At 40.9% G+C, this 24178-nt stretch overlaps 1 protein-coding gene across 3 annotated transcripts in view; it reads right to left on the bottom strand.

Annotated features, from left to right (window-relative positions):
- Nucleotides 1-24178, bottom strand: part of LOC109398757 (neural cell adhesion molecule 2) — a 642607-nt gene that overhangs the window by 196686 nt on the left and 421743 nt on the right. For 2 of the 3 annotated variants that reach the window (XM_029870566.2, XM_029870573.2), the window contains exon 5: nt 2112-2312. In XM_029870566.2, coding sequence (XP_029726426.1) covers nt 2112-2312 — 201 coding nt within the window. Of the gene's footprint in view, nt 1-2111; nt 2313-2998; nt 3081-24178 lie in introns of those variants that run through there. The other variant, XM_062859062.1, reaches the window with a different exon arrangement.

The following is a 24178-nucleotide window of genomic DNA, read 5'->3' on the forward strand; positions in this document are numbered from 1 at the left end:
ATAAGTAGAAGAGAATTTCTGAATGTAATGCATACATTTTTACTGTATTACTGTAATATTTAAGAATTTGAAGAAAACCCATGGAGGTTTGTCTGTAGGATATTTTTAAGAAATCTCTAGAGAATTCTCTTATGCAAAATTCCTTCGAAAATTCTCTTATGCAAAATTCCTTTGAAAATTCCTTCCTAGAACAAAATACCTTTCAAAGTCATTCTTGAATGCTATCGAATATCGGAAAGAATCCAGGAGAGGTTTAGTAAAAAAAAAAGTAGCTAGATTAATTTGTTGGGTGATCCCTAGGAAACTTTTGGAAAAATATGATGAAAATTTAGAATGTTCTTAAGGATATAATGGAAGTATTCCTGAAGGTTTTTCAGAGATATCTCCGAAGGCAACACATGGCAGAATTTATGAAGAAATACATGGAGGATGTTCAGATGAATTTCTGATGACATCCACTAGATTCCAAAGAAATCCCTGGAGACACTTTCCGAAAGAATCTGTAATGGATTTTCAAAGGAATCTCTGGACGAAGTGACAGATTTTGTTATTATTACTCTATGTATGGAAGATCTCAAAAAAATTAGGAAAATGATGTGTAAAGGTGATTCAATTTGAAACCAATTAAACCTTAAATTTGTACAATGACATTACTAGCATTTTATTAGATTTCCAGGTATATCTGAAACATACTGGAAAAACTTGTAATTAGAGATTAATTACAAGTTTTGCTGTCTGTTTCAGACATACTAGCGTAAAATGCCAGTAAAGAGCAATATGTATCATTTTACCCTTGCTTGCGTCGCATCGGCGCAGTTAGCCGTCAAAGCGTGCGACCATTCTGAGCTCTCAAAGCATGCTAAATTAGACATCAGCTAATAAACTGCTTGGTGGCTAGGTATGTGGAGTGCGAGAGTAAGTCTTGGCTTCATAAAACAATTCGATCTCACTTGCAGCTAGTGGGCACAAACGCGAGTGTGTTGTAGATTGGCATCTAAGCCGAAAGAGAGATGGGTTTGTGAGAAAAAAAAATGTTCACAGTTAGGCTTCGGAGTCAGTTTGGCTTTATATTCTGCAGAATCGTTACTCGTTCTGTGGCTTAGTTAGTTAAAGCGCTGGTCTAGCGAATACGAAGTCGTGGGTTCGAATCCCACCAGAAGGCGTTTTTTTACGAAAATTTCATCTCTCAATTTGTCAAATAGCAATATTTCGTGTTCTCTAATAACAAGTTTTCCAGTTTAAATTTAACGGCAGTTGAAAGTATCTGTGGTGTGGTGATAATCCCCGGTGTTCACGCAATATTAGGGAAATGTTACACTTATACTAATGCAGCTAACAACACCCCCCCCCCCCCAAGCAGCCGACGCCTGAGTCTTTTCTAAGCCTATGCTCTAATGGACCCGGAAACTTGAATATCGGCTAACGGCAACTCATAATGAAGTCTCAATCGGACTGGAAAACGAACGAGAGCCACACATCAACATCCTCGTGCTTATCATTCTACCATGGACAGGGAAGAAAAGTGACAGCAGCGCAAAGGCAACCAGTTCGATACAGAAGAATTAGAATAGTATACATTTAGGCGCTTTACAAAGTGTAAGTACAGCTTCCAATTGAAATCGCGCACGCAGTGCCCTAGTGGACAAAAGAGCTGTAAATTAGGTTAAGTGGTTAAGTATAAAAAAAGATAAACCCCTCCCTTGCAGCCTTTTCCGGAGGGCGTAAATGTTTTGAAAAAATCACCTAGTCGACCTTCTTATACCCAGTATAGCGCAAACAATTCCTAATTTCGCTGCGATGCTATTTTCTCACTGTTACTCTAGCTCAAACTGGGAATTAAAAATGTGCTTTGTTTAATCTTAAGAGCTGGTTACTCAATGAGTAACTTGAAGTCACCTCGATGACACCGCTGGAATTAAATCTTCTGTCATCATAACAACATGGAATTAATATTCTCACAAAAACATTGCCTAACCACAAAAGCTACAAAAGATCAAAACAAATCAAATAGTTTCCAACGAAATGGGCCATCCAGCATAACCTCTAAGCGCGGGATCATTTATTTATGGTAAGCCACATTTTTTTTTACTCAGAATACACATCAAACTCACCGAGAATCTCCACGTGGTGGGTTATCTCCCTGGGATTCATGGTCGCCATCTGGCAGATGTAATCGCCGGCATCCTGCTGGGACGCGTCCAGTATTTGCAGCGTGTAGCCATTCACCAGCCGCACCCGGGGATCCGGCGTCACTTTGGTCGAACCGGCCGTCAGAATCGCAATGCCCCGCTTCCATGCCAACATGTACGAACCTGCAGGAGTGAGAAAAAACAGAGAAAAATGGCAACACAATTTTTAGTATTTCAGTACTCGCGCTCGGCTCATAAATCACACAATCGATTGCATACAAAATCAGGACGCTTAGTTTTACGACCACCGCGCGCTTGGCCGCAGGACGACCACATTCACTCCGTTTCCAGACGGGTTGAAAAAAAAAACTAGGTCATGGCAACTAACGGGGACCACAACTAGACCAAACTGAGTGGGAGTAATGCCAAAGTACTTTTTCCCTGGTTTTCATGCGACGACGCTGTCAAGCAAATCTACCGACCGCTCATCACCGCCAGCAAAAACTTATAACGCTAATGGAAACAAGCAATTCATTTGTAAAATTTATTTTCTGCCGGACTGTCTTCCTAGGTTGTTTCCGGTTGTCCGGTACCTATCTAGTGATGCAAACGTCATTGGACTATCTGACTGTTTTGCGGGCCACACGGTGTCCGCCGGTGTCATCATCACTACTGATAGATAGTTGTCATCACAATCATGATATACAGCGGAAAGTGGGTAATGCAATTTGTCTTTGGTGGGCGACTTTTCCATCCACTAGCGAAAATTTCTTTTATTTGCAGTAAAATGGATTCTAGCAGTAAACTTACTTCTAATCAAAATTGTATTGTCTGAGTTGATAGAAAAGAATAGTATGAACAACAATTACCTAAATCGTTAGTGGCGATGCAAAGATAAACGCTGAATAACATACTTTTATCAATGATTTTATTTTGCTGTTTATGGATAGTACACAGATTCCAAGAAATTTCTTGGCCTATCTCGATGCGTAAGAAATTCAGGCATGGAATCGTTCAAGAAATGAGAAAGCATCGCACAATGGGGAAAACCCCATGAAAACCAGGAAAAAAAATCAATATCTTTTGTCGCAGTGGAGTGAAAATTACAAACAATACCATTTCCGCTTGGAAAATGTCTGATAAATCGAATGGAACTAGTGTCGTTCACCGCACGAAACTGTATGTCGACCTACAGAGTCGATTTATCATCGAATTCTTGATTTTTCATACTAAAAGATGCGTTTCACCAGTATATCTCATACAATATATTGAAATTATGGGTTTACTCTGTCATACAAATGCTTTAGAATGTACACAAGTAGTATTCGACATAAAAAAATATGTCGACTCAAGTTGGTTATTTTGGCGAAAATGATCGATTTTTCAAACAAAAATTCATAATTCTGTCGTAGTTAACTAGGAAAACTTAATTATTTCCGCAAAGAAAATGTCTGGTAAATCGACTGAAACTAGTGTCGTTCACCGGATGAAACTGTATGTCGACCTACAGAGACGATTTATGACCGGATTCTTGATTTTTTGTACTAAAAGATGCGTTTTGTCAGTATTTCTCATACCATTTATGAAATTACTCTGGCATACAAATCCTTTAGAATGTACACAAGTTGTATTCGGTATAAATATTGCTTTGTGTCGACTCAAGTTTGTTATTATGGCGAAAAATATCGGTTTTCATAAAAAAATCATAACTCCGCCGTTGTTAACTAGGAACACTAAATTGTTTTCGCTAAGAAAACGGCTAGTAAATGAACTGGAACTAGTGTCGTTCACCGGACGAAACTGTATGTCGACCAACAGAGTCGATTCATCATCGGGTTCTTGATTTTGCATACTAAAAGATGCGTTTTGTTTAAAATTATGAATTTACGTTGACATATAGGGTATCGCGCTACTTGGGCGGTGGCTTCTGTATTCGTCTGTTTTCCACTATAACTCAGTCAATTTTGAATCAATTGACTTGAAATGTTGTACACGGGTAGATACTATACCTATCTCACCGCATTCCAAAAATTGTGTCAATTGGTTCAAATTTGACTGAGTTATAGCTGAAAGCAGACGAAAATAGAAGCCACTGGCCAAGTGGCGCGATTCCCTAAATACTTTTAAGTGTACACAAGTATTATTCTGTATATTTTTTATGTCGACTCAAGTAGCTTGTTTTGGTGAAAATGATTAATGTTCATACAAATGAATACTTGTAATAGTTAACAAAGAAGTAAATATTTGAAAACATTTGAATTTTGAACATACACTGTAATTACTTCTGTACTCCAAATTCCTCTCTCTCACTGGAACGAAGCCTGCTTCTCAGTTCTCAGTTCCTGGAGCAATCTGGAATCGAACCCGTCACCCCCAGCATGATCATGCTGGATACTCACGTCTTTACAGCTGTGGCTAGATGGGCCTAAATACTGTACTTCAAATTGATTTTTATATCGTATACAGTCGATAGCCTATTTTGTCATTGATTTCAAGCTTCTCATGTAAAATGAAAGATTTCTTGTGATAACATGTTATCTTTTTTACATAACTATATTATTCTACCCTCTCCTAAAATTCTGGTTATATTCAGGTCGAAGTCAATCTTTGTTTGTAACATAGATTTATGTCGACTTATTGAACTACCTTGTTATTATTCATTGCTTATTCACCGTTTTTACATCAGTATTCTTTGTGAAATGTAACTTAAGTTGGATATTAGTCGTATGAAGAGTTGTCGTTTCAACAAAATTTGGTTCAAATACCTTACATATTAACTTGTCAATAAGTGTATTTGTCGACTTATTAAAGCTGTCCATTCTTTCTGTCAAATATGTTTAATTTTGGTTGAAAAAAATAATGTCGACTTGAGCCAGGTACATTTTTATTTGATCTATATCGACTCGTGAGCAAAGGTTTTTTTTATGCAAGAGGGAACTTAACTACATGCTCTGGTTTTTATACAAGTTACAGATATGTCATAATCATATTATAATACATACTAATATGTTTTAATTTTAACAATATATAACAATTATAAAATTATTTCAAACTTAACTACATGCTCTGGTTTTTATACAAGTTACAGATATGTCATAATCATATTATAATACATACTAATATGTTTTAATTTTAACAATATATAACAATTATAAAATTATTTCAAACGAACAAAATTCGTCTATCGTTGAAATTAGTATTTTTGAAGAATGTAATGCAATTTTGGTATTACTAATATGATGTTGTTTTTTTTTTATTGACTAACGGGGTCATTCACTTGATTTTTTTTATTTGTCGTAGTTACTTTCATCAAATTACACTAGTTTACAGCATTTTTGAACACGGTAAGCTGATGATCATTTTTGGTGTAGAATCATGCCCTGAGTTCGAAAACGCGAAAGAAAAAAATTACAGTAGAGCGGAAATTTTTTCGACTTTCCATACAAGGTTGATGATTTGAAATCGATTTTTGTTCCATTTTTAAGCAAAGTCGCTCACTTCAAACATCTCATTCTCCGTAATTAATGCTCCGATTGAGCTGAAATTTTTACTGTAACTCGACTACATATGATATGTAAAATAAACGTCGAGAAAGAATTTTTAAGTTGTTTTTTTCTTATTGAGAAAAATACATTTCTTCAAAAAATTTTGAGAATTTTGCCAAAATTTAAGAAAATTGTCTCTAAAACTCGCCAATATCTTAAATTTCTTCAATCTGACGCAAAACCTGTATTCAGATGATCGAATGGTATTGTTTTCAGCTTTTAATTTATGGAAAAAGATTTAAAGTTGGTTGAACAAAACGCAATATATTTGAATTTTAGTAAATTACATATTTTGAAAAGTTGCAAAACTCGATATTGAGCTAAAACTCAAAAACTGTTCTACTTAAAAAATTTTGAAGGTCGGTTTCGAAACCAGCACTAAATTGTGCTTCAAAAATTTTGGTCATTGACAGAAGTTCACGACTTTCGTTTTATTTTGTAAACTTGTGTTATCAGCGAAAGAGATAATCGACAAAGAAGAATTGAACAAGTCAGTTAAGGATCTGTAGAAAAATCTTTAATGTACTAACTAGGGACAATGGAAATTTGCGGCAAAATTTCTCAAATTTCGCGGACCAACATTGCGAATTTCGCGGTGATTTCGCGGCACCATATTTTTGACCGTATCGTTGAAGAAAACACCAATTCAGCATGCAAAATTATTAATTCACTAGGATTTTGTGAGGCGTTATCATAATTTACAGAAAAAATAACAAATTTGATGAAAAATCAGAAAAGAAATAGCTGTAAAGCGCATTAAACAATTATTTTGCTAGATTCGGAATTCTAAATTACTTTACACTGTTAAAAAATATCAGCTAATTTATGTTCAAAAATTTAAAATTTTCGAAAGTTTTAGGTTATTTTCCAAATTATCTCAGATTTCGCGGGATTTCTTAAATTTCGCGACCATTGTCCAATTTCGCGGAATTCGCGGCTTCCGCGAAATCGCGAATTTCCATTGTCCCTAGTACTAACGTATCTCACAAAAATACAAAGACATGTATCTTTATGTCTACTTTTGAAAGCAATTTATGGTCTCTCTTCCTCAGTTTGGATGGATTTAGTTTTCATTGAGATAAAGGTCAACTATATTTCTTATTTGCTCCATGTCAACTCGTGATCAAAGATATTTATTTATTCGTGCCAGTTGGAAATTACTTTTTTTTTTTTACTTTTAATACATGACCAAACTCTCACTCAACACACACTCGACATAGTAAAAGAATATGGTTTCTAACCATTAACCACATAACCAGGAGTTATGGTCTTCGTAAATTTATATCTATAGTATCATCAACAAAACAACCATGGTAGTTGCTACATAGATATTCAGAGCTACTTCAATCCAAATTATTGTTATTGGTTAAAGTTTGTTGGAAATTAAAAATATGATCATATCGGTAAGAAGAGTGGATTTCTTCCATAAAACATAAGGAAAAATAATTGGGCCCTTCCGAGCCACTCAAAAAACGTGTGTCGCAGTGTGCTTAAGTGTTGTTAAACGCGTCAACATGATTTTCCTTGTCACCTCAGGCGTCAATGTAATTGTTTCTGTCATCATCGCTACTATCACTATCGCTATTCTCGCCTTGGACCGAGTGGAATGGAGACGGCTACTATGTACAGCAGGAATCCTCCAGGAATCACTCCAGGAATTTTCCCAGGAAGTTCCTTCGACAGTTTCCGGAAGGAATTACTGGAGGAATTTCCGGAAGATTTCCTGGAATAATTTCCGGAAGAATTCCTGGAAGAATTTCCGGAGGAATCCTTGGAGGAATTTGCGGAGGAAATCCTTGATGTTTTTCCGGATGATATCCTTGAGGAATTTCCGGATGAAATCCTTAAGGAATTTACGGAAGAAATCCTTGAGAAATTTCCGAAGAAAATTCTAGAAGAATTTCCAAAGGAAATCTTGAAAAAATTTCCGGAAGATTTCCTGGAAGAATTTCTGGAGTAATTCCTGTAGGAATCCTTTGCGGAATTTGCGGAGGAAATCCTTGAGGAATTTCCAGATGAAATCCTTAAGGAATTTCCGGATGAAATTCTTAAGGAATTTCTGGAAGAAAACCTTGAGGAATTTCCGGAGAAATTTCTGGAGGAATTTCCGGAGAAATTCCTGGAGGAATTTCCGGAAGAATTCTTGGAGGACTTTCCAGATGAAATCCTGGAGGAATTTCCGTAGGACATCCTGGAGGAATTTCCGGAGAAAATCTTTGAGGAATTTCCGGAGGAAATCTTTGAGGAATTTCCGGAGGAAATCTTTAAGGAATTCCCGGAGAAAATCCTGGAGGAATTCCCGGAGGGACTCCATGAGGAATTTCCGGAGGAATTCCTGGAGCAATTTCTCTCACTAAACTGTCAAAATCTCGAATCGACCACTCTTCTTCTGTCGGCTATCGAGCTAGTCGATTTCTGTACTAGCTTTTCTACTCGACTCTACTGTGATAGCAGGCGAGCCGATTTAATCGACTCGAGTTATAAAATAGCTATTTACGATATAAAAATAAACTTGGAATACAGTATTTAGGCCCATATAGCTACAGCTGTAAAGACGTGAGTATCCAGCATGATCATGCTGGGGGTGACGGGTTCGATTCCAGATTGCTCCAGGAACTGAGAACTGAGAAGCAGGCTTCGTTCCAGTGAGGACGTTATGCCAAGAAGATAGTGAGAGAGAGGAATTTGGAGTACAGAAGTAATTACAGTGTATGTTCAAAATTCAAATGTTTTCAAATATTTACTTCTTTGTTAACTATTACAAGTATTCATTTGTATGAAAATTAATCATTTGTAAGAAAATTGATCATTTTCACAAAAAAAACCTATTTGAGTCGACATAAAAAAAATTGTACCGAATACATTTTGTACATTCAAAAGTGTTTGTATGTCAGAATAAATTCATAATTTTAATACAAAACGCATCTTTTAGTACCAAAAAGCAAGAATCTGATGATAAATCGACTCTGTTGGTCGACATACAGTTCGTGCGGTGAACGACACTAGTTCCAGTCGATTTACCAGCCGTTTTCTTAGCGGAAACGATTTAGTGTTCCTAGTTAACAACGACAGAATTATGAATTTTTATATGAAAACCGATCATTTTCGCCAAAATAACCAATTTGAGTCGACATAAAAAAAAATATTTATATCGAATACTATCTGTGTACATTCTAAAGGAATTGTATATCAGAGTAAATTCATAATATCCTAGTTAACAACGACAGAATTATGAGTTTTTGTATGAAAATCGATCATTTTCGCCAAAATAAAACTTGAGTCGACATAAATAAATATGCATATCGAATACTACTTGTGTACATTCTAAAGGATTTGTATGCCAGAGTTAATTCATAAATAGTATGAGAAATACTGACAAAACGCATCTTTTAGTACAAAAAATCAAGAATCCGGTCATAAATCGTCTCTGTAGGTCGACATACAGTTTCATCCGGTGAACGACACTAGTTTCAGTCGATTTACAAGACATTTTCTTTGCGGAAATAATTTAGTTTTCCTAGTTAACTACGATAGAATTATGAATTTTTGTTTAAAAATCGATCAATATCACCAAACTAACCAACTTGAGTCGACATATTTTTTATGTCGAATACTACTTGTGTACATTCTCAAGCATTTGTATGACAGAGTAAACTCATAATTTCAATATATCATATGAGATATACTGTTAAAATGCATCTTTTAGTATGAAAAATCAAGAATCCGATGATAAATCGACTCTGTAGGTCGACATACAGTTTCGTGCGGTGAACGACACTAGTTCCATTCGATTTATCAGACATTTTCCAAGCGGAAATGATTTTGGTTGCAATTTTCACTCCACTGCGACAAAAGTTATTGATTTTTTTCCTGGTTTTCATGGGTTTTTCCCCATTGTGCATCGTTTTATTCCGGATCCTAGTACGGAGCTGAAACGAAACATCAAACCAAATGGGGCTTGCTGTATAAAATTTCTTGACCATAGTCCATTTAACGAGCCAATTTTATGAATGAAAATTTGACAGGAGGTGGCGTCCTAACCCGTGAAAATCAATATCATCATCAACAATGTTGTCACTTCGTAAAATGGCTCATCCCGGTCACGGAAAAAATATTCAGTTACAGAAAAATGTATGCGTCATCGATTCTCAGGGCAATCAATTATTTGCACAACGAGCGTAAGCTTTCAGCAATAGATCGCAATGTCCAAGAGTTACCGAATTGTACTTTGATGGTAAAATAGAAAATATTAAAACAATACACGTGTGATAACTTCCACAAATCATTCGTTGTTGAGCTACCGCGCGAGACAGTGGACAGTTTCACGCGTCCAGGATTCTCCTTGTTTTTTTTTTCTAAATCCAGTGTTTTTTTTTCAATGTGCAAGTGCAGCAGTGTACAAGAAGTGGTTATCCCAAGCCGCGCTTGTGAGATTTGTTTCATTGGCAGAGCCATTATTCGTCGAAAAGTACAGTTTCCGTGCGTATAGCCGTCCACGTGGTCCGATATTTTTCCACAGCGATCATCGTGGGTGCACGACCGACAACCCGTCGGCACTAGCGCAGCGCAGTAAAGTTAAGTACCCCGTTCCCCTTCGTGTTTTCACCCCACTTTACCGTCTCCATTGATTAGTTTTTATCAAGTATATTAGTAGTTTTTTCGCTTTCCCCTTTTGTATTGATATTTGGTGTTAGTGTTCGATTTTTTTATCTTCGTGATCGTTGTTCTTTTTAAGTGTGTGCCCCGTGGCGGTGATTACCTGCCGCAATGGATGATGATTGATGATGATGATGGCGAGGGTACGTCTTATCCCATCAATGAAGCCTTGTTGTTGGCTTCGGGTGCACCGATCCAGCAAAATGTGAACCCCTTTAGCACCCCTCAATCTGGCGTTTCTGCAATGGACGCCAATAATAACCCTCCAACGTCCCCCGCCTCAAGGCCTACCCTCCCGAGTTTGGCGGGCCACATGTTGTTTTCTTCCGATCTAAAGGCAAACGTTTGAACACCGTTCAAATCAGCAAGGATCTGACTAAGCGGTATTCTTCCGTTGTCTCCATTGACATGGTCGGTACAGCTAAGCTTCGGGTGACAGTAGGCGACCGAAAACAGGCTGATGAGATTGTGGCCTGTAAGTTATTTACGCTTGAGTATTTCGTGTACCTTCCAAGCCACCAGATCGAGATTTCGGGGAAGGTCGCCGAAGGATCTTTGATCTTTCTCTACCTCCTGTCCAGATACTGGATTGCCGGCAACTGCATTCGGTATCCCAGGAGGGCGAGATAAAGGTTTACACACCATCTGCAGAATTTTGTGTGACCTTCTCCGGATCAGCATTACCAACTCTGCTGGCGATTGGCAAACTTCGGCTACCTGTGAGGCTGTATGTACCGAAGGTAATGAATTGCATCAATTGCAAGCAGCTGGGCCACACCGACCAGTACTGCAGTAATAAACCTCGCTGTGCAACATGCGGGGAGAGACATGTGGACGGTGCGTGTAAAACGCCGCCCAAGTGTGTTTATTGTGGTAGCGACCGTCCACATGATCTCAATGTTTGCCGAAGTACGTACAGCAAAAACAACATCGAAAACGATCGTTGCAGCAGCGTTCAAGGCAAAGCTACGGTGAATTGCTGAGAAAAGCTGCTCCGGTCGTTGAATCACACAACATCTACTCGTCTTTGTCTCTCGATGATCAGGGATCTGACTCTGAGGTCGGGGACGGGGTTCCCTTTGTTTTTAAGGATGAAACGAGGAAACAGATGAGGCTTCAGAGACCCACCAAAAAACCTCGGAATCTGCCTAGCAGTAACCTCCAACCCACCGTGACCAATTCTAGGAGTGTTAGAATCCCAAAATGGCTGCCACAATGGCTGACTTTGGCACCTACTCACGATTTCGAGTGCACAAATCTCTTCGTTAACAAATCCAGCGCACCTGATCATCTTATTTTGAGTTTATTACAAGTGAGCAAGAACAAAATAATAATATGCACTGTTGTTTAAAGCTTGCTTTTTGAGATTTGTGCGTCTGAAGTTCTGATGCACTTTTGTTGCGGGATTTCAAGACGTTTGTCCATAAGAAACGTACTCCTCCCGGATTCAAAATCCAAGATGAACCCTAAATATCAAAATGATCAATTTTTTCATCTGGTACTTTCTGGTACCCGTTCTCGTGCGATTCACAAAGGATATGCCTTATAGTTTGGCACGGTAAAGGCTGGATATGCTGCGCAATTCAGATCCCATTGTGATCCACTAGCCTCTGCCCAGCAACTCCTCGTGGTACCGGCCGGAAACTACGAGCAATCTTAGGGAAGATCGGGTAACCAACCCCGGTGGGAACTTTGATCGTAGGCCGACAGGGAAAGACGGGGGGGGGTTGTTTCTGCAAACCTGAGCGTCTGTTCTCCGTGAGGAGCGGCTCGCAACAGCGTTCAATCCCCATGATAGGGGCGGCTGATCAACGTCCAAGTACCAGGGAAGGAATCTGAGCTCAACTGTGTACTATGGATCTCCGGAAAGTAGGGGAATGGTGTCAGGCTCTACGAGGAAGCCGTAGAAAACCATTGTAACGGAAAATCAGACGGAACGTTTAGAGGTTGTCATACCATCTACCAGAGCTGCGGCAACACATGCGAGCTGGGAACAGCTTTCATCGTGATGGATGATATGCAGAGTGGCCTAAATGGTGATGGTCAAAATGCGCCCAAAACTCTCCGTCACAACAATGTACGGTATCGGCGACCGCCACGGTACAACCTAGAGCGACTGAAACAACCGGATGTCGCCTCAGCATGCTCGCAGTATCTCGAGGCCGCGTTGCCAGAAGAGGGCGAGCTGCATCGGCTGTTAGTCAGGATCTGGGAAACCGAACAGCTACCGGAGAAGTGGAAGGAAGGGTTAATCTGCCCTGTGAATGGGCGACCATTTGGAATGTGAGAACTTCAGGGCGATCACTATTTTGAATACTGCCTACAAAGTGATATCCCAGATCATCATCCGTCGTCTGTCACCCAAAACGAATGAGTCCGTGGGTGGTTATCAAGCCGGCTTCATCGACGGCCAGTCGACAACGGACCAAATCTCCACCGTACGGCAAATCCTCCAGAAATACCGTGAATACCAGGTCCCAACGCATCACCTGTTCATCGACTTCAAAGCGGCATACGACAGTATCGATCGTGCTGAGCTATGGAGAATCATGGACGAAAACGGCTTTCCTGGGAAGCTGACTAGACTGATTTATGCAACGATGGACGGTGTTCAAAACTGCGTAAGGGTTTCGGGTCAACTATCCAGTTTATTCGAATCTCGCCGGGGACTGTGACAAGGTGATGGACTCTCATGCCTACTTTTCAACATCGCTCTGGAAGGTGTGCTTTGTGGACGACATGGACATTATCACCCAAGTTATTGCCAGAATATTTGGAGTGGTGGCAGAGCTGTACACCCGCCTTACACGCGAAGCAGCAAAGGTCGGACTAGTGATGAATGCCTCAAAAACAAAATTCATGCTGGTAGGCGGAAACGAACACGACCGGATCCGTCTGGGTAGTAATGTTACAATAAACGGGGATAGTTTCGAGGTGGTGGAGGAATTCGTCTACCTCGGATCCTTACTGACGGCTGACAACAACGTGAATCGTGAAATTTGGAGACGCATCATCTGTGGATGTTGGGCCTACTACCCCAAGCAACCAAAAGTTCGGATAAAATAGCATGTTTGGGCTTAATCAGCTATTCGAAGGTATATGAATAGCATTCTATTCAGCTCACTTTTTAAGTAATTAACCGAACTTCAGTTCACAAAAAGTGCACTTGTGTCGCTGAAAGGAACGCTATTCAGCTTAAAAATAAACTTCGAAAAAATGAAAAAAAAAATGTTTAGTCCTCAAAAGTAATTTATTATTAGGAACCATTATAGTTCATGTGGAATCCAAATTGACTAATACCTTGAAATAATGTTTGATGTTTTTTACTTACTGAGATTTGAACTCGGGATCTTCTCGTTGAAAGTCGGTGCCTAACCACTACTCCATGTATGTGTTGTTATGCACTGTGGGATTTTACTCAATGTGCTGATATCATATAGTAGAGCTCAATCAGGTTCGCGTGTGAACTTTCTCTGAACTTGGAATAGTTTTTGAAGTCGAAAGTTCGAAAGAAGTTCACGTGGAACTTCTTGTGAACTTACGCAGTTTGACATTTTCAGTTTGTTGTGGTTCGCAGTGCAAAGCAATAAATTAAGGCCAGTGTATCGACTTCAAGAAAAGATTACAAATTTTCAGCTTGGTTTTCAGTGAATACGATTGCGTCGATTACCGGTGCGCTGCAGTGACAAGTGTGACGGGTGTGAAAACATCCAGCAAAGCTGGAAAATTTTTGTGCGCAGCCGAAAAACCCCCGGCGGCATCCTGGGGGGAACAGTTTTCCGCTGCGGGGGCAGCCTTTGATCCACACAATACGGATCCTTTGCGTTGATTACAAGTAAGTACGTTCAAATATTATAGTGGAACAAAGTGTACTTGTGGAATTAACACAAGCTGTGGCTGCTGGGCTCGATTTCCGAGTGATTTAATTGAATGAGAACTTCTCCCCGGCCCCGCTGTCGCCGAAGTTCAAGTGAAGTTCACTTTTGGTACGGTTAATATTTATCCGAACTTTCAATAGTAAGTTCAAAACAAGTTCGAAACAAGTTCGGAACGGATGATTTCAAGTTGTTAGAATATGTTCAAATGAACTATATTTGAATTTTAAAGGCACGCAAAAGTTCAACATGAGTTCGGTTAATATTTGATTGAACTCTGTTTTAAAGTTCAACATAAGTTCTTTTTGAACCTTTTTTCGACTTTAATGTCGTTTTGAAGAGATGTCAAAAGCTTGTACATGTACTTCCAAGTTCATAACTAATACATAGGGAACTTTTTGGAGATTTAAGTTCAACGAAACTTGAATTGAACCAAACTTAAACTTCTGAGTTCGTTCTTCAAGTGGTATCCGAACTTTTGGTTGCTTGGGACGGGCTCCAGAAGAAACTGCGGTCGAAAAAAAATTACCCACGCACCAAATGCACCATGTACAAAACGCTAATAAGACCGGTGATCCTTTACGGGCACGAGACATGGACCATGCTCGAGGAGGACCTACAAGCACTCGGAGTTTTCGAGCGACACGTGCTAAGAACGATCTTCGGCGGTATGCAGGAGAACGGTGTGTGGCGGAGAAGGATGCACCACGAGCTCGCTGCACTTTACGGCGAACCCAGCATCCAGAAGGTGGCCAAAGCCGGAAAGATACGGTGGGCAGGGCACGTTGCAAGAATGCTGGACAACAACCCTGTAAAGCTGGTGTTTACTACTGATCCCGTTGGCACAAGAAGGCGTGGAGCGCAGAAAGCACGATGGGCGGACCAGGTGGAGCGTGACTTTGGCGTGACCGTGGATGAAAAGCGGCAGCCACAAACAGAGTATTGTGCGTACTACATATTGTTGATTATGTCTTGTTTCAAATGGAATACTTAGTAAATGAATGTTTGTATGAAAAAAAAATGAGAGTAACGAAAGCGAAGATTGCTCCCGCGGGACCAACACTCCGGTGGTAGGGTATTGATTCCTTTATTAAGCATGTGGCTCCCATTTTCATCCTACGAAAAACAAGGGATTGGAGCACTGTTTGTTTTGTTTCTTATTTTTGTATTTTTTTGTTAGAAGTGAGCACCCATGTAAACACAAAGAACGGAATCAATCGGTGCCGTAATCGCTTGTTCCGGATAGGATGAATATGGGAGCGCGAGATTACTGATGGCACACATACCCTACCTATTATCAAGTATCCACACAAACAATTTTCTAACAGCCAATCAAACAGTAAAACAACAATCAAATCCAATTGCCGCTTCGCACAACACCGGCGGAGATGATACCATTTTGCTGGAAATACCAGCGAATCTTCTAGCTTCGCTTTGAAATCCGAGCCAGAACTTCGGCAACTCAATCCGGTACCAATTAAACTAAACATCGCTTTTATTAAATGAAACTTATTAGGTTCCCCTCGCGTACACGAGCCATACTCTTTCATTAGCAGTCGACCAACTGCAATGGCTGGCTACCCGTCCGTCCATCCCCATCCCTACAGCAACCAGCGCACCGAACGACGACGACGGCGACGACGAAAGCATAAAACTTTTATCAATCCAATTTTACAACTTTTCCACTTGAAACTCGAGGGCAAAACTGCCGAAATCGAAACCGAAACGGTGCACTTAGACGGGGGCTCAATGAAGACATTGCTGCGGGGTTTATTTTCGTAGTGGATAGATGGAAACTCCGACAATCGTTGTTAGAGGACCGCGGTCGGTGCCGATCGAGTGTCAAGTGGACCCAAAATTAGACATTAGGCTCGACCGACCCGGATTGTAGATAGTAACTTCTCAGTTGTTGGGCTGAGGATTTACTGAACTGTGAGGCTGGGTTAAATGACAGTAAAATTGTCGCAACTGAATAAACAATTGGCCTGCTGATTAGATGTTGCTCACCGCCAGAAGCTGGCAAAATGGGTCGTTGGATGAAATTGCCGCAAGGAGCTTGATCGAACGACTGTTGGGTGAAAAGATAAATGACCCAAGTGCTAGCGATGGAATGCATGTTTAGGCGAGATTTTAGCCTACAATAATTGGCGATTTACCCTATCATCTAGAAGATTTACCCAGGGTATTGGTTCCTTTACTAAGCATGTGGCTCCCATTTTCATCCTACGAAAAGGATTGAGGCGCCGTTTGTTTTGTTTCTTATTTTTGTATTTTTTGTTAGAAGTGCCCCAAGTAACACACTTGTCACAGAAGAGTCACGGCGGCGCAGGTTTATGTTGCGCAGAAGTCACTGTGACCTACTTCTACCAAATGAATCCTATCTTGCTAGAAGTAAGTTCCAGTGACATCTGCGCAACATAAATCTGCGCCGCCATGACTCTTCTGTGACAAGTGTGTTACTTGGGTGAGCACCCATGAAAACAAAAAGAACGGAATCAATCGGTGCTGCAATCGCTTGTTTTCGAATAGGATGAATATGGGAGCGTGAGATTACTAATGACACACATACCCTATTTCCACTTTCTGATTACTTCTGTCATCGAAGTTTATGGAGAATCAAATTTTATGTACCATTTCCGAAAAATTCTGATGACATAATCCAAAGCCCTACTACATAGCATTTGGATGACCCCCACACTTATTCTCCTTACTCTTACGGGGCCATCCATAAACCACGAGGTCACCTTAAGGGAGGGGGGGGCTTCGGTCAAAGACCACGGTCCATACAAATTTATTTTTTTTGTATGAACGAAAGATCACGCGGCGGGAGGGTCGGTTTTCGGTATCTCCCAAAAAATGAGCACGTGGTTTATGGACATCCCCTACGCAAAATTCATAAGCCACGTTCCATCCAGTGTGTAACACAAAGTTGCACTTGTCTGTCGATGGTGGTGGCTGTCTGGTTGCATAATGCACAACGAATCACGATGGAAAACCGACGACGTGACGCAGCAACGAATCAAACGGTTCCCGTCCAGCGTCAATTGATCGTTTTGAAAGTTCTAACCAGACAATGCCATTGATGAGCTCAGCTCAAAATCAGTGCGTCCTGCCTGCTGCACGAGCTGGTGGTGCCATCATCATCATCATCATCAAACATCAACCGTATTGATACCATACCGAAGGATGAATCTAGGTACGAATCGATTTGGTAGCTAGACATTTTTGCGAGCGAAAAATTGGTCGAAGTGTAGTTGGGCAACCCGAATAAGAGGGGGTTAACAATGAGATTTCTGAGGGATTTGTGTACAGAGTAGGCTAACCCACTAATACCAAAAGTTTTTTTTTCAATTTGTATTAACGAGATTTTTGGCCCTAGAGGGGCTAGCTCATCTCGGGACCCACCCTTTACTTCCCTTCCGAAAGGAAGTACTCACATTTTGTGAGTTTGTCGGGAGTAGGATTCGATCCCAGGTCCTCGGCGTGACAGTCACGTGCTTTAACCATCACACCAGGTCCGCTCCATACCAGAAGTTAGTCCATGGCACAAAATTCTGCTTGTATAAAAGCGAACCTAGAGCTTATGTTTTGCAACCTATTGCAACGCGTCTTGATTATCACACAACAAAAACATTCTCGCATGACTAGACCCAAGCAGCACACTTAGTTACAATTAAATCACGGTAGTTTCTTTGCGACAAATTCAAAAATCGATTTTGAATGACTGCAACGTCGATTTCTATAGCTATGTCATCGAAAAATCGCAGGAGGTGGAGCCTTTGTGCAACATGTCGGTCGTCGCATAAGAGATTAGATGGTAACCAATGTGTAATATAGTTTGTTTACACAGCAGTAGAAAAATAAACTCAAAGTTACATTGCTTGTTTCGTCATAACAATTATGGGATATGATAAACGGTGAATCAAAAACATGGCAATGGCGATTGGAAAAAAGTATCTCTCAAGTAAAATGGAAATGTGTTTTGTCGGTGCACCGTCCTAAAATTGACTGGCAATTGTATTTTTCTGGTGAAGGCTTTTGGTGTTATCTATCAGAGACTGTCCAAAACTTGAAAGAATGCTCATAAAATGACTCTGACAGCCGGAGAAAATCCTCTGAAACTTCCGAAATCATCGAAAACTCCCTTGGGCGCTGGTCACCTGGACGCACTTGAGCTCCTCCAAAACACCTGGAAATGCCTCTGTAACGTCTGTGAAACCCACCAGTAGTGGACGGTCACTCACGCACTCAGCAAAAAGAGCGGATCATTGATGCAACCTGGCGAAAGATTGGAGAGCGCAGAGCAGCAACGGCTGCGATAGAGCGGGCAAGAACTAGAGCAGCCAAATACGAGATGGTATTTGGCTCTAGGTTAGGTATTCAAACGTTGAACCTCTGTTTAGGTAGGATCCATTTAGGTAAAATCTATTTAGGTCCCTCCATTTAAGTTACGTTACCTAAATGGAATTTGATTGTGTTCTTAACAGTTGGAGTACTTTAGATTACAGATAAAGTCGGTTTAAGAAAAAAAAAAGCAGAACTTAGAGTTAAGGAACGTTTACGGAGTGTTTAAGGGTTAAAAGTTTGAGAGTATCCGAGAACTCCCTAGAGTTTGGGCAAGCGTAATCAGTAATCTATTGGGGCATTATGAACGAAATAATTGCTTACACAACCTCATGTTGCTATGTATTGTCAAGTAGTGAGTTCTTTGTCAGTTTGAGGATCTCCAAGAGCTTCCTTGCGTATAGGTCATCGGATCTGCCATTGATTCTTTAAGGTTTTCCGAGAACTCCCTTGAGTATAGGTCAACGAATCTACGAGGGCTACTAGTTGTATATAAGATAAGAATGAGGTTTATACTCACACAGCCCCAGGCATCTATGTTCTATCAAGTGGTGGGTTCTATGATTGTATAGGAGTATCCGAGAATATCCTGGAGTTAAGGCCATATGATCTGAAAGTGTAATCATTGATCTATTGGAGCATTATGAATGAAATTTATGGTTACACAACCTCATGTAGCTATGTGCTATCAAGTAGTGAGTTCATTGTCAGTTTGAGGATATGCAAGAACTTCCATGAGTATGAGTCATCGGATCTACTAACGTATTTGGTTGCCTCTAAGATATTTACGTAATAGACGAAAATTGCGTAAATTTAGATGCCTTGAAACGCTTTGAAACGACTCTGAAACCCTCATGAAACCTCCGTGAAATTCACCTGCGAACCCCTTAAGCCCCCTCAAATTCATCGGAAAGCTTCTGAAATGCCCTGAAACACATTGAAACGCTTTGAAACGCCTCTGAAACCTCTTTCACATGCGAGCCTCTGAAGCCCCATTAAGCCCCCATTAAACCTGCTAAAACGCATTAAAACGCCATGGGACGCCTTGAAACGCTTTGGAACGCCTCTAAAATCCCTATTAAACCTCCGTCAAATTAACCTGCGACCCTCTGAAGGCATTCTTAAACCTCCTGAAAGGCAATGAAACGCCCTGAAACGCCTTGAAACGCTTTGGAACGCCTCCTAAACTCCCGTGAAGTTCACCTTAGAGCATATCAAACCAAGCCCTCTGAAACCTCTTGAAACACCTGGAAACGTCTCTGACACCTCCTCCCCCCTCTCAATTCCTTTGAAATCTCTCAGACCATCCCCCTTTACATCTGAAAGACTTGATCTCTTCCCCTTTGCATCTGCAAGCCACTTGCCCCACTCAAAACTCATAGGTAATAAGCTGAATCCATTTAGGCAATGAATCCATTTAGGTAAAAATTCTGTTTAGGCAGCCCCGACTGGTTACCTAAATGGAGGTTCGGGTGTATTCTGTAATACACAGCGACTTCTCCGGCCGACTGGATTCAGGGCGTCCACAAATAATGTACATGTGTCTTAGTGAAGGTCCTCAAGAAGGGAAATCTGACTGTGTGGGACAACTGCCGTGGTATTATGTTACAGTGCATATTGTTCTCAAAGTACTATGCAAAATTATACTAAATCGGATACAGCATAAGATAAACGGCAGCAGCCAGAAGATCATGTGTGGGCCATATTGTCACCTTCTTCGGTTGTATCATCCTGGAGCAGGTCATCGAATTCCAAGATACCTTCTATTTGGTATTCAATGACTACGAAAAAGCTTTCCATCGTCTGAACCACGAACATCGTCTCAGAGCCGCATAGTAATTTCAGATAAAATCGTCAACCTCATCAAGGCGCAGTACGCGGGTTAACATGCCGAGTCCTGTATAGCGGAGCTTTGTCCGACCCAATCCTGGAAGTCACTGGTGTGAGACAATGATCTTTACTGTCATCACTACTTTTCCTCATCATAATCGGGTGGGTGGGGGTGTCTGTTGATTGACCGTGCACGAAATCGTGGGCTACTTTTTCTAGTAGCACACATGTTCTAGAAAAGCATATGTAAGACATATATGATAATATTCAGTCATACATGAGTTGTATATAAAATTTTCTCGACTCCCTGGGCATAGTGTATCATTGTGCATGCCTCACAATATACAAATTCATGCAATAACAGGCAAAGAAAGCCCTTCAATTAATAACTGTGGAAGTGCTGTAAGAACACTAAGTTGAAGATAGGCAGGCCAAGTTCCAATGCGAACGTCGAGCCATAAAGAAGAAGAAGAAGAAGAAGAAGAAGAGTCGCATACAATTTTGTAGAACATGTGTGCCACTTAGGTTGGCAGCCCATCCCTGTGGATCATCCGAGCGACTTTGATTTGGCCGATGATATTTCCGTACTAGTCCAACGTCACACAGAGCATGCATTATAAAATCAACGACCTGGCCGAAGCACATGAACAAGACAAAATCATTGGGTATTAACACGAATGATCCCTTTAACAGCAGCTGAGCAAGCAGTGGAGAAGATCGAAAACTTTCAATATCTTGGCAGCCAGATAGCGTCAGACTGCGATACCAAGATCGTTATACGAGCAAACATAAAAAAGTGGTAGGGCAACTTTCCGAGTTTACGAGCGAAAATCCAATCAGATTATTCAACGTTTCAAAATTCAAATTCTCAATTCCAACGTGAAATCTGTGCTGCTGTAAAAAACCTATCGGGTGCAAGTCAGCAGAGACAAGAAGCTGCAGGTTTTTCGTTGTGTTCGGTTTTTAATGCGGGATTGGTAACCTCACAAATGAATCCCAAATACGGAGCTCCATCGATAATGCCAGCAGAAACCAATATCAACAGAAATTCGAGAATGCAAATAGAGGTGGGTCAGCTATACACTACGAAACAGCGGAGACGAAATCTGCAAGTACTAGACTGGATTCTGGCAGGACACCGCAGAAGAGGCAGACTCAGGGGCAGCAAACCAAGGACCTATAAATCTGATGCTTTTTCAATAGACACCAGTAATAAATCAGACGTCTTCCCAACTTAAAGCCTACCCTCACGACTTTTTCGGACCATATGTTGTTTTAGTTCGACCGAAAGGCAAACTTTTGAACACCGTTCAGATTACCAAGAATCTAACTAAGCGTTAGATTCTTGGTAACCTGAACCTGTTATCGTCATACACTGTAAGGAGGATCCTGCTAGGGGTCCTTAAATTCTTGGTTTTAGCGCCAGACGACGAAGTCGTCTACCAAGAGCTCCAGTTTCCAAGTGCCCAGCTAGCAACGTCAGTGCCCACTAACAGAATCCACCTCCAATTCCTACCCGCCAACCAATCCGTATTCCCCAAAATCCAAAGTCCTATATTCCCAAAAACTTTTCACTTCCAATTCAGTATTAGGTAATTCTCGAGATTATTTAAGGTTAAAAAGATAATTTAGTAGCAGGGAGAAAAGTTTATTGAAATTTTAAAACGGTCTAAGTGAAAAGAATCGATCGATTTTAACGTTTAAAAAATTCATCGTATTTGCTTTGCATTAAAAAAAAATCATCTACAATGCCCTGACCTTCCTCCTATTAAAGCTAGCTGGCCACTGAGCGGCTATCGGCAGTTCTCCCGGAGCTTACGCTGGCCAACGGTACCGAACATCACCGATAATCACTCACTCCCTAGCTGTGACGTCACTACCCTGTTCGTGTGTCTTCCGTGAGTCGTTCTAACCCCCTACTTTTCGTTCTTCCCCTACTAATACACTTTGTGTTTCCCTACTGATCCTCGTGGTTTTTCGTGTGTGTTGTTGTTTTCTGGGTTCGTGTACTTACGGTTGGACGACGCATACCGACCTCGAACAGTCCCCGTCCGGGGAAATGGGGGGGATAGGTTGATCCCGACGAGATGATTGCTGTGTGCCAGCTCGATCACGAAGCACTTTACGATCGAGACCGGCGTGTGTGGTTCGTCTGGCGGCCGTTGGTTACTCACACACTGATGCACGGCTAAGGCCCGTGAGGGGTGGAAATGGTGGAGACGGGTGGTTGTTTACCTTGCTCTAACGATGAGGGGTGGTAGAGCAGCATGCACGGACACAACGATAACGTTCGCTGCGCCGCGGGTCGTATCCGTTCCCTGGAAAGTCGGTGGGTACACTCCGATTGGCAGATCGTCGGAACGTGAGTCTGGCGGTTACGCTGGCGTTGGGATTCTTTCCCTTTAATGGACACTCCCACTCGACGGACAATTACGTGTAGCGGATGTGATTCACGGTGGGGGCCAAGCTTACACTCCGATGGCCAACGCGCTCCAGACGTACCTATAGTGGCCCGAAGCCACGAGACGATAGGTACACCCGGGGTAACCTCGCCGTGTACCAAGCACCAATCCACTCGCTTCCGTTATGTGCGGGGTATGCGACCACTGATAATTACCCACGGGTTCTTCTTGCACCAATCTCACACCGATTATCCCAACGGTGGATGCCACCGGGTTGTGGCCACTGTAGAAAACAAAACTCTTAGAACCCAGCACACACTTTTGCATTGAACTTCACCAATTTACCTGCTTTCCTCACTTCAATAATCCCGGTTTTTCTGCCTTCGACTCACTTCCTAAATATTTCTGCACTCTAGGTTTGATAATAAATTTTTCATTTAGATTTGAATTTTCTCTTTAGGACTTATTTGCATGTAAATAACTTACTTTTAATAACAATTTGAAATGCACGACTCACGATTTTCATTTAATGAATAAAATCTAATTGATTTATCTGAAAATAGTAATGAATTCTTCACGTTAAAATTTCACTCACTCTTCTTATAATATTTTGTTAAATACTTGTATTGGTTATTATTTTAGAAACACTTCCTCTTTGCACTAAATCTCAGTTTTAGATAACTTTACTGCTTGGCGGTCCAAAAGGGAAAGATCGATGGATCGTTCCCGGTTGACCAAGAAAGTTATCCTCTATTCATTTAGTTTTATTCAATAGTTAATTCGAGGGTTTCCGTTTTCTTTCTTGATTCTAGTTTAATAAGTAAAAATTTTCTTGCATTCTAAATAACATTTCTTAGGGTTTCCTGTTGATCAACTTGCGTCACCAACTATCATATTAATCTCTAAACACACACATATAGACTATGAATTCGAGCACTTTTTCCTATCTTACTGTTGCCTACCTCACAGGCGTGAGATGGCTAACGCTACTATTTGAAACGACGGATTTTCACCAAATCTGCTCGTTTCAACACATAGTTGATGGAAGTAAGTTGCGAAGTGTAGAATTAGCGTTATGTTAAAATACACATAAAAAAAGTAAGTTGCAGGTCACCTGTGGTGATTATAAACAGGCTAATGGGATTTTGGCACCAGGTTGAGATGTCGGAGAAGGATACCGCTGAGTCTTTGACTTGCGAGGCGATAATGCAAGGCTGTGATTGCGCCTCTTATTATTATTATTATTTTTCTTTATTATCGAGATTTTCAGCCCTCGGCTGGTTCATCTCGTATTGCGCCTCTACTTCCTGCACTGAAAATATAGTTTACAGATGCCATTACTGCCACGGGAGCTTCGTAAGGGTCTGTTTATAAAATCACGTGGATCACATTATGGT

This window comes from Aedes albopictus, chromosome 3, assembly GCF_035046485.1.
Source record: "Aedes albopictus strain Foshan chromosome 3, AalbF5, whole genome shotgun sequence".
NCBI classification, from domain to species: domain Eukaryota; kingdom Metazoa; phylum Arthropoda; class Insecta; order Diptera; family Culicidae; genus Aedes; species Aedes albopictus.